Here is a 12,500-nt window from a genome sequence, read left to right as displayed (position 1 = left end):
TATGCTGTGGGAGGGAGGAGGGGAGGGATATGGTTAACCAGCTGTTATAGTGGACTATGGGAGCTACGGAACGGACAGTGAGTATAATATATGTAGTAGTATAATATAGTAAAGTAGTATAATATAGTAAAATAGTATAATATAGTATAGTAGTATAATATAGTATAGTACTATAATATAGTAAAGTAGTATAATATAGTAAAATAGTATAATATAGTATAGTAGTATAATATAGTAAAGTAGTATATTATATTATAGTAGAGTATAATATAGTATAGCAGTATAATATAGTATAGCGGTGTAATATAGTAAAGTAGTATACTATAGTATAGTAATACAATATAGTAAAGTAGTATAATATAGTAAGGTAGTATAGTATATTATAGCAGCATAGTTTAATATAGAATTGTAGTATAGTAGTATAATATAGTAGCGTTGTATAGTATAGTGTATTATAGTAGTATGGTGTAGTGCATTATAGTAGTAAAATATAGTACAGTAGTATACCATAGTATAGTATACTATATTATGGTGGAGTATTGTTTAGTATAGTGGAGTATAGTATAGCGGTATATCATGGTAATATAGTGCAGCAGTATAGTATGGTACCATACTATACTACTATTGTATAGCATAGTAGTATGGTATAGTATAATACATATACACTGCTCAAAAAAATAAAGGGAACACTAAAATAACACATCCTAGATCTGAATGAATGAACTATTCTTATTAAATACTTTTTTCTTTACATAGTTGAATGTGCTGACAACAAAATCATACAAAAAATATCAATGGAAATCAAATTTATCAACCCATGGAGGTCTGGATTTGGAGTCACACTCAAAATTAAAGTGGAAAACCACACTACAGGCTGATCCAACTTTGATGTAATGTCCTTAAAACAAGTCAAAATGAGGCTCAGTAGTGTGTGTGGCCTCCACCTGCCTGTATGACCTCACTACAACGCCTGGGCATGCTCCTGATGAGGTGGTGGATGGTCTCCTGAGGGATCTCCTCCCAGACCTGGACTAAAGCATCCGCCAACTCCTGGACAGTCTGTGGTGCAACGTGGCGTTGGTGGATGGAGCGAGACATGATGTCCCAGATGTGCTCAATTGGATTCAGGTCTGGGGAACGGGCGGGCCAGTCCATAGCATCAATGCCTTCCTCTTGCAGGAACTGCTGACACACTCCAGCCACATGAGGTCTAGCATTGTCTTGCATTAGGAGGAACCCAGGGCCAACCGCACCAGCATATGGTCTCACAAGGGGTCTGAGGATCTCATCTCGGTACCTAATGACAGTCAGGCTACCTCTGGCGAGCCCATGGAGGGCTGAGCGGCCCCCCAAAGAAATGCCACCCCACACCATGACTGACCCACCGCCAAACCGGTCATGCTGGAGGATGTTGCAGGCAGCAGAACGTTCTCCACGGCGTCTCCAGACTCTGTCACGTCTGTCACATGTGCTCATGTGCTCAGTGTGAACCTGCTTTCATCTGTGAAGAGCACAGGGCGCCAGTGGCGAATTTGCCAATCTTGGTGTTCTCTGGCAAATGCCAAACGTCCTGCACGGTGTTGGGCTGTAAGCACAACCCCCACCTGTGGACATGTGGCCCTCATACCACCCTCATGGAGTCTGTTTCTGACCGTTTGAGCAGACACATGCACATTTGTGGCCTGCTGGAGGTCATTTTGCAGGGCTCTGGCAGTGCTCCTCCTGCTCCTCCTTGCACAAAGGCGGAGGTAGCGGTCCTGCTGCTGGGTTGTTGCCCTCCTACGGCCTCCTCCACGTCTCCTGATGTACTGGCCTGTCTCCTGGTAGCGCCTCCATGCTCTGGACACTACGCTGACAGACACAGCAAACCTTCTTGCCACAGTTCGCATTGATGTGCCATCCTGGATGAGCTGCACTACCTGAGCCACTTGTGTGGGTTGTAGACTCCGTCTCATGCTACCACTAGAGTGAAAGCACCGCCAGCATTCAAAAGTGACCAAAACATCAGCCAGGAAGCATAGGAACTGAGAAGTGGTCTGTGGTCTGTGGTCACCACCTGCAGAACCACTCCTTTATTGGGGGTGTCTTGTTAATTGACTATAATTTCCACCTGTTGTCTATTCCATTTGCACAACAGCATGTGACATTTATTGTCAATCAGTGTTGCTTCCTAAGTGGACAGTTTGATTTCACAGAAGTGTGATTGACTTGGAGTTACATTGTGTTGTTTAAGTGTTCCCTTTATTTTTTTTAGCAGTGTATATAGTAGTATAATATATATAGTAGTATAATATAGTAAAGTAGTATAATATAGTAAAATAGTATAATATAGTATAGTAGTATAATATAGTAGTAGAGTTTAATATAGTATAGCAATATAATATAGTATAGTGGTGTAATATAGTATAGTGGTGTAAAGTAGTATACTATAGTATAGTAGTACAATATAGTAAAGTAGTATAATATAGTAAGGTAGTATAGTATATTATAGCAGTGGAGTTTAACATAGTATTGTAGTATAGTATAGTAGTATAATATAGTAAAGTAATATAGTGTATTATAGTAGTATAGTATAGCGCATTATAGCAGCACAATATAGTATAGTAGTATATCATAGTATAGTATACTATATTATGGTAGAGTATTGTCTAGTATACTATGATATAGTGAAGTATAGTATAGCGGTATATCATGGTAATATAGTGCAGCAGTATAGTATGGTACCATACTATACTACTATTGTATAGCATAGTAGTATGGTATAGTGTAGTATAATAAATAATTATATTAGTAGTATAATATATTATCGTGGTGTGGTATAGTGCAGTAGTATAGTATAGTAGTATAGCAGTTTAGTATAGTATAATATATATATATATATAATAGTAGTATAATATAGTATAGTGGTGTGGTATAGTACAGTAGTATAGTATAGTAGTATATCAGTTTTGTATAGTATAATATATATATATATATAGTAGTATAATATAGTATAGTGGTGTAGTATAGTGCAGTAGTATAGTATAGTAGTATAGCAGTTTAGTATAGTATAATATATAATAATAATATGGTGTGGTGGTGAAGTATAGTATAGTAGTATTGGTATAGTATAGTGGTATAGTATAATGTATAATGTAGTATAGTGGTGTATAGTAGTATAGTAGTTTAGTAGAGTGTAGTAGGTCTTTGTGGGCCACTAGGACCATCACACGTACTCACTCACACACACACACACACACACACACACACACACACACACACACACACACACACACACACACACACACACACACACACACACACACACACACACACACACACACACACACACACACACACACACACACACTCACGGCAGCATTGAACCGTCAGGCAACACCGAGCGGGATTCCACATCAGATCAATAGTTGATCAAACATCCCTCATTTAAATATAAGGTTCTAGATTCAGAACGCCAAGTAGAGTGTTATCAATAATTCCAGTTGAGCTCAACTCAACATAGAGCTGTAAATACAAGACTGTACCATAGAGCTGTAAATACAAGACTGTACCATAGAGCTGTAAATACAAGACTGTACCATAGAGCTGTAAATACAAGACTGTACCATAGAACTATAAATACAAGACTGTACCATAGAACTAGGTGGAACACAACTGTGCCCACAGAGGAAAGCCATCCCACCCCATCCAGACCTTTATCACGACGGTATGACATCTCACAGGCGCCACCTGTCAGTGTAGCAGACGGGATCTAACAGGCTAACTGGAGCCCATTCTACTGTGGCAGCCTTTACTCTGAGACTGAGGAAGTGTAACCCCCCCCAATGATGTACCCTATTAATGTTGTTGTGAACATGGGTTTGCTGTACTAACTCTTACTATTCTGAAAAAAAGTGACGCTGGCTCAGCGCAGAGCCGGAATGACTGGCCAGTCGCACTTAAGTCCCATTCAGGGCCCATTATAAAAGGTGAAACTGACCCAGATTGATTGGCCAGTCGCATTGACTCTCATTGAGAGGCCATTCTAAAGGTGATTCTGGCTCAGCGCAGAGCCGGAATGACTGGCCAGTCGCACTGAGTCTAATTCAGGGCCCATTATAAAAGGTGACACTGGCTCTGCTAGAGCCGTTACGGAGGTCACAGTGGCTCAGCCCAGACCCATAATGGAGCTCTGTCTAATGTGGCAGAAATTGGAAGATGAATAATTCAACTAACAGGTCATGAATCAGTCGGCCATTTAAACCAGCTTAACACACACACACACACACACACACACACACACACACACACACACACACACACACACACACACACACACACACACACACACACACACACACACACACACACACACACACACACAGGGAAAGTCATCTGAGTGGAGCTGTCTTGTGTTGTGATGAATTGATAAGTAAAGATATTCAGGGTTATTTAATTTACCATGTGTCTGATAACATATTTTACGACCACTTTTAACCTTGTGTGTGTGTGTGTGTGTGTGTGTGTGTGTGTGTGTGTGTGTGTGTGTGTGTGTGTGTGTGTGTGTGTGTGTGTGTGTGTGTGTGTGTGTGTGTGTGTGTGTGTGTGTGTGTGTGTGTGTGTGCGCTCCTCTTGTCCTTTTCACCTTGTCCCAGTAATTTATCTACTTCATAAATACTGCTAGTGAGGGTTACACCTATAACTCACTATTTAAAGAAACACACACACTACTATGTCATATGGAGATCTAGGTGATGTCATATCTCTACGTCTGGGGATAGCAGTGATGTCATATCTCTACGTCTGGAGATAGCAGTGATGTCATATCTCTACGTCTGGGGATAGCAGTGATGTCATATCTCTATGTCTGGGGGTAACAGTGATGTCATATCGCTACGTCTGGAGTTAGCTGTGATGCCATATCTCTACGTCTGGAGATAGCTGTGATGTCATATCTCTACGTCTGGAGATAGCAGTGATGTCATATCTCTACGTCTGGAGATAGCAGTGATGTCATACCTCTATGTCTGGGGATAGCAGTGATGTCATACCTCTATGTCTGGGGATAGCAGTGATGTCATATCTCTACATCTGGAGATAGCAGCGATGTCATATCTCTATGTCTGGGGATAGCAGTGATGTCATATCTCTATGTCTGGAGATAGCAGTGATGTCATATCTCTATGTCTGGAGATAGCAGTGATGTCATATCTCTACATCTGGAGATAGCAGTGATGTCATATCTCTATGTCTGGAGATAGCAGTGATGTCATATCTCTACATCTGGAGATAGCAGTGATGTCATATCTCTATGTCTGGAGATAGCAGTGATGTCATATCTCTACATCTGGAGATAGCAGTGATGTCATATCTCTATGTCTGGAGATAGCAGTGATGTCATATCTCTATGTCTGGGAATAGCAGTGATGTCATATCTCTACATCTGGAGATAGCAGTGATGTCATATCTCTATGTCTGGAGATAGCAGTGATGTCATATTTCTATGTCTGGAGATAGCAGTGATGTCATACCTCTGTGTCTGGGGATAGCACTGATATCATACCTCTATGTCTGGGGATAGCAGTGATGTCATACCTCTACATCTGGAGATAGCTGTGATGTCATATCTCTACGTCTGGAGATAGCTGTGATGTCATATCTCTACGTCTGGAGATAGCAGTGATGTCATATCTCTACGTCTGGAGATAGCAGTGATGTCATACCTCTATGTCTGGGGATAGCAGTGATGTCATACCTCTATGTCTGGGGATAGCAGTGATGTCATATCTCTACATCTGGAGATAGCAGCGATGTCATATCTCTATGTCTGGGGATAGCAGTGATGTCATATCTCTATATCTGGGGATAGCAGTGATGTCATATCTCTATGTCTGGAGATAGCAGTGATGTCATATCTCTATGTCTGGGGATAGCAGTGATGTCATATCTCTACATCTGGAGATAGCAGTGATGTCATACCTCTATGTCTGGGGATAGCACTGATATCATACCTCTATGTCTGGGGATAGCAGTGATGTCATATCTCTACGTCTGGAGATAGCAGTGATGTCATATCTTTGAACCTTTCAGGGAGGTTTATTTATCTATTTATTCTCTATCTGTCTCATCTGGGTTATGTATGTTCTGTGTGTATATTCAATCTCTCTCTCTCTCTCTCTGTCCTGTCGTGTTATGGTAAATCCTCAACCATTCTCTATCCCTCTGTATCTAAGGCATGTTTTTTATCCCTCTCTCTCTATCATTCTCCCTCGTTCCCTCTCTCTCTATCCTTCTCCCTCGTTCCCTCCCTCCCGTGCTTACTACTGGGCTTTTGGCATGTCTGATTTATGTTCTCTCTCTCTCTCTCTCTCTCTCTCTCTCTCTCTCTCTCTCTCTCTGGCTCTCTCTCTCTCTCTCTCTCTCTCTCTCTCTCTCTCTTTCTCCCCCTCTCTCTCCCCCTACCCCCCCCTCTCTCTCTCTCTCTCTCTCTCTCTCTCTCTCTCTCTCTCTCCCCCTCTCTCTCTGCAGGTGTTGGTTGCGGTTGGACACATATTTTATATGGAGTTTCATAGGCCCTGCCACACTCATAATAATGGTAAGACACACACACACACACACACACACACACACACACACACACACACACACACACACACACACACACACACACACACACTGTATATTCCTACTTTAAAAAAGAACTGGGTTTTAAGTACTGCTTAATCTCTGTGAATGTATGCAGGGACTTTATTATACTGTAAGAAGAGAGATAGCTGGTACTGTGGCTATATAACTCCATAATAATTCTGGTTCTGTGGTTCTATAAGTCCATAATAATTCTGGTTCTGTGGTTCTATAAGTCCATAATAATTCTGGTTCTGTGGTTCTATAGGTCCATAATAATTCTGGTTCTGTGGTTCTATAAGTCCATAATAATTCTGGTTCTGTGGTTCTATAAGTCCATAATAATTCTGGTTCTGTGGTTCTATAAGTCCATAATAATTATTGTTATGTGGTTCTATACCTCCATAATAATTCTGGTTCTGTGGTTCTATAACTCCATAATAATTCTGGTTCTGTGGTTCTATAACTCCATAATAATTCTGGTTCTGTGGTTCTATAGGTCCATAATAATTCTGGTTCTGTGGTTCTATAAGTCCATAATAATTCTGGTTCTGTGGTTCTATAAGTCCATAATAATTCTGGTTCTGTGGTTCTATAACTCCATAATAATTCCTTCTCCAGGATTATAGTATGTATATCTCATCCATACCTCTCATATGGAACACCTATCTGTATTCATCAGTAGCACACGGTGTGGCGTGTGTAGTGAATAGGATGGCGTTTGGGACCAAGCCTTAGTTAGCAGCAGCATGTCCATCCAACGGTTCTCTTCCTGGAATCCATCTTTCCAAAGTTCCTTCCTTCTTTCTCAGAAAAGTTATTTTACCTTCCATTGTCAACGGAATGTTCACAGGACTTCTGGTGTTCTAGAATGTTTCGCTGTGCTTTGTCTGAGCCAGACATATGAGAGATAGAGAGAAGAGAGAGAGAGAGAGGGGAGAAAGGTCAGAGAGAGGAGAGGGAGGGAGGAGAGAGGGAGGGAGGAGAGAGGGAGGAGAGAAGAGAGAGAGAGAGAGAGAGAGAGAGAGAGAGAGAGAGAGAGAGAGAGAGAGAGAGAGAGAGAGATAGATAATGAGGATGACACTGAACCAATTAGCTGGATGTCAGTGTATTCAGGGCTGCCTGGTGCTAGTAAACTCACCACAGAGATAACACCAAGGCCAGCTCTGACAGCCAGAATGTGTAGGAGGAACGCAAGCACTCACATACACACACACACACACAGACTCATACACACACACACACACACACACAGACTCATACACACACACACACACACACACACACACACACACACACACCCACCCACCCACCCACCCACCCACCCACACACACACACACACACACACACACACACACACACACACACACACACACACACACACACACACACACACACACACACACACACACACACACACACATATAGGCAGAGAGAGGTGAAGTGTTGAGTAACTGTAGGACCTGTCTATGAGATGAACATCCCCCAGAATAAATCCCAGTCTGGCCACTGAATATTGGATATATACATCACATTTACTGTTCATGTACATGTTTATTGTACATACATCTACATACAGTTCATGCAGAAAGTATTCAGACCCTTGACTTTTCCCAGATCCCACACACAGCCTTATTCTAAAATATATTAAATTGTTTATTTTCCCCTCATCAATTGACACACAACACCCCATAATGACATAACTATACCCCATAATGACATTACAACACCCCATAATGACCTCACAATACCCCATAATGACAACACAACATCCCATAATGACATCACAACATCCCATAATGACATCACAACACCCCATAATGGCATCGCAACACCCCATAATGGCATCACAACACCCCATAATGACATCACAACACCCCATAATGACATTACAATACCCCATAATGACATCACAACACCCCATAATGACATTACAATACCCCATAATGACATCACAACACCCCATAATGACATTACAATACCCCATAATGACATCACAACACCCCATAATGACATTACAATACCCCATAATGACATTACAATACCCCATAATGACATTACAATACCCCATAATGACATCGCAACACCCCATAATGGCAATGCAATACCCCATAATGGACATCACAACACCCCATAATGGCAATGCAATAACCCATAATGACATCACAATACCCCATAATGACATCACAATACCCCATAATGACATCACAACACCCCATAATGGCAATGCAATACCCCATAATGGCATCACAACACCCCATAATGACATTACAATACCACATAATGACATCACAACACCCCATAATGACATTACAATACCACATAATGACATCACAACACCCCATAATGACATCACAATACCCCATAATGACATCACAATACCCCATAATGACATCACAACACCCCATAATGGCAATGCAATACCCCATAATGAAATCACAACACGCCATAATGGCATCACAACACCCCATAATGACATCACAACACCCCATAATGGCATCACAACACCCCATAATGGCATCACAACACCCCATAATGACATCACAACACCCCATAATGGCATCACAACACCCCATAATGACATCACAACACCCCATAATGACATCACAACACCCCATAATGACATTACAATACCACATAATGACATCGCAACACCCCATAATGACATCACAATACCCCATAATGACATCACAATACCCCATAATGACATCACAACACCCCATAATGGCAATGCAACACCCCATAATGACATCACAACACCCCATAATGGCATCACAACACCCCATAATGACATCACAACACCCCATAATGGCAATGCAATACCCCATAATGACATCACAACACCCCATAATGACATCACAATACCCCATAATGACATCACAACACCCCATAATGACATCACAACACCCCATAATGACATTACAATACCCCATAATGACATCACAACACCCCATAATGACATTACAATACCACATAATGACATCACAACACCCCATAATGACATTACAATACCCCATAATGACATTACAATACCCCATAATGACATCACAACACCCCATAATGGCAATGCAATACCCCATAATGGACATCACAACACCCCATAATGGCAATGCAATACCCCATAATGACATCACAACACCCCATAATGGCAATGCAATAACCCATAATGACATCACAATACCCCATAATGACATCACAACACCCCATAATGACATCACAATACCCCATAATGACATCACAACACCCCATAATGGCAATGCAATACCCCATAATGACATCACAACACCCCATAATGACATCACAATACCCCATAATGACATCACAACACCCCATAATGACATCACAATACCCCATAATGACATCACAACACCCCATAATGGCAATGCAATACCCCATAATGACATCACAACACCGCATAATGGCAATGCAAAAAACAGATTTTTATAAATGTTTTGCTAATTCATAAAAAATTAACAAATTAAATATCATGTTTCCATAAGTATTCAGACCCTTTACTCAGTACTTTATTGAAGCACCTTTGACAGCGATTACAGCCTGGAGTCTTCTTGGGTATGACGCTACAACCTCGGCACACCTGTATTTGGGGAGTTTCTCCCATTCTTCTCTGCAGATCCTCTCAAGCTCTGTCAGGTTGGATCGGGAGTGTCGCTGCACAGCTATTTTCAGGTCTCTCCAGAGATGTTCGATCTGGTTCAAGTCTGGGCTCTGGCTGGTCCACTCAAGGACATTCAGAGACTTCTTCCCGAAGCCACTCCTGCATTGTCTTGGCTGTGTGCTTAGGGTCGTTGTCCTGTTGGAAGGTGAACCTTCGCCCCAGTCTGGGGTCCTGAGCTCTGGAGCAGGTTTTCATCAAGGATCTCTCTGTACTTTTCTCCGTTCATCTTTCCCTCGATCCTGACTAGTGTATACATGGACATATGCATGAGTATATTGAAATGATATTACAGTGTCTTATATAAACACTATGTATCATGTCATTCAATGTTGAAATCCTGACGAAATCCTGACAATGTTGAAATCCTGGTGTGTGTGTGTGTGTGTGTGTGTGTGTGTGTGTGTGTGTGTGTGTGTGTGTGTGTGTGTGTGTGTGTGTGTGTGTGTGTGTGTGTGTGTGTGTGTGTGTGTGTGTGTGTGTGTGTGTGTGTGTGTGTGTGTGTGTGTGTGTATTTCAGCTGAACGTGATCTTCCTGGGTATCGCCCTCTATAAGATGTTCCACCATACAGCTATCCTCAAACCAGACTCTGGATGCCTGGACAACATCAAGTAAGTCTGCGTGTGTTTTGCAGTACACGTGCCTGCATGCACGTGTGTGCGCACGTGTGTGTGTGCCCACGTTTGTGTGTGTGTTCATGCTTGCGTCTGTTTGGACTGTACGTGTGATCGTACTCTGTGATCGTCTTTTATTATCCTTAGTCACTATGTCATTATTTAGTCATTATGTCATTATTTATTCACTGTCATTATTTAGTCACTATGTCGTGTCATTATTTAGTCACTATGTCATTATGTCATTATTTATTCACTGTCATTATGTCATTATTTAGTCACTATGTCATTATTTAGTCACTATGTCATTATTTATTCACTGTCATTATTTAGTCACTATGTCGTGTCATTATTTAGTCACTTTGTCATTATGTCATTATTTGGTCACTATGTCATTATGTCATTATTTAGTCACTATGTCATTATTTAGTCACTATGTCATTATGTCATTATTTGGTCACTATGTCATTATGTCATTATTTAGTCACTATGTCATTATTTCATTATTTAGTCACTATGTCATTATTTAGTTACTATGTCATTATGTCCACCATTCACTATGTCACATCTCCTCACTAAGATATCTACATTGTGAAACAATATTTGTATCACAAATGGTACCCTATTCCCTACGTAGTGCACTACTTTTGACCAGAGCCCTATGGCACCCTATTCCCTACGTAGTGCACTACTTTTGACCAGAGCCCGCTGGGTAAAACGTAGTGCACTATACAGGGACCAGGGTACCATTTGGTACAGAGTGACTGTGTAATGACTGCAGCTGCATGTTAGAACTCTGACTACAATCCAGTCAGAAGTCTATGAGTCTGTCAAAGGGCTTAGTTTAACTCAAACATTATGTCTGAGACTGAGGGTTGGGAGGAGGATAAGAGACCAGAGGGGATTAGAGAGAGACAGAGAGGGGGGGGTTGGGAGGGGGATAAGAGACCAGAGGGGATTAGAGAGAGACAGAGAGGGGGGGTTGGAGAGAGACAGAGAGGGGGGGTTGGAGAGAGACTGAGAGGGGGGGGTTGGAGAGAGACAGAGAGGGGGGGGGTTGGGAGGGGGATAAGAGACCAGAGGGGATTAGAGAGAGACAGAGAGGTGGGGTTGGAGAGAGACAGAGAGGGGGGGTTGGAGAGAGACTGAGAGGGGGGGGTTGGGAGGGGGATAAGAGACCAGAGGGGATTAGAGAGAGACAGAGAGGTGGGGTTGGAGAGAGACAGAGAGGGGGGGTTGGAGAGAGACAGAGAGGGGGGGTTGGAGAGAGACAGAGAGGGGGGGTTGGAGAGAGACTGAGAGGGGGGGTTGGAGAGAGACCGAGAGGGGGGGGTTGGAGAGAGACAGAGAGGGGGGGTTGGAGAGAGACAGAGAGGGGGGGTTGGAGAGAGACTGAGAGGGGGGGTTGGAGAGAGACTGAGAGGGGGGGTTGGAGAGAGACCGAGAGGGGGGGTTGGAGAGAGACAGAGAGAGAAAGAGAAAAAGGAGGATAGATACAGCGAGTGAGAGAGAGAGACAGACAGACAGACAGACAGACAGACAGTAAGACAGACAGACAGACAGACAGACAGACAGACAGACAGACAAGCAGACAGAAATAGAGAAAGA

General features: G+C 42.2%; 1 protein-coding gene across 7 annotated transcripts in view; it reads left to right on the top strand.

Moving 5' to 3' along the window:
- LOC129842060 (adhesion G protein-coupled receptor L3-like) overlaps window positions 1-12,500 on the top strand; it is a 362,294-nt gene that overhangs the window by 325,937 nt on the left and 23,857 nt on the right. For all 7 annotated transcript variants that reach the window (XM_055910441.1, XM_055910442.1, XM_055910440.1 and 4 more), the window contains 2 exons: window positions 6,508-6,574; window positions 10,798-10,889. In XM_055910441.1, coding sequence (XP_055766416.1) covers window positions 6,508-6,574; window positions 10,798-10,889 — 159 coding nt within the window. The remainder of the gene's footprint in view (window positions 1-6,507; window positions 6,575-10,797; window positions 10,890-12,500) is intronic.

Source organism: Salvelinus fontinalis, unplaced genomic scaffold (assembly GCF_029448725.1).
Source record: "Salvelinus fontinalis isolate EN_2023a unplaced genomic scaffold, ASM2944872v1 scaffold_0010, whole genome shotgun sequence".
Taxonomy (NCBI): domain Eukaryota; kingdom Metazoa; phylum Chordata; class Actinopteri; order Salmoniformes; family Salmonidae; genus Salvelinus; species Salvelinus fontinalis.
This window is presented reverse-complemented; position numbering and strand designations above follow the sequence as displayed.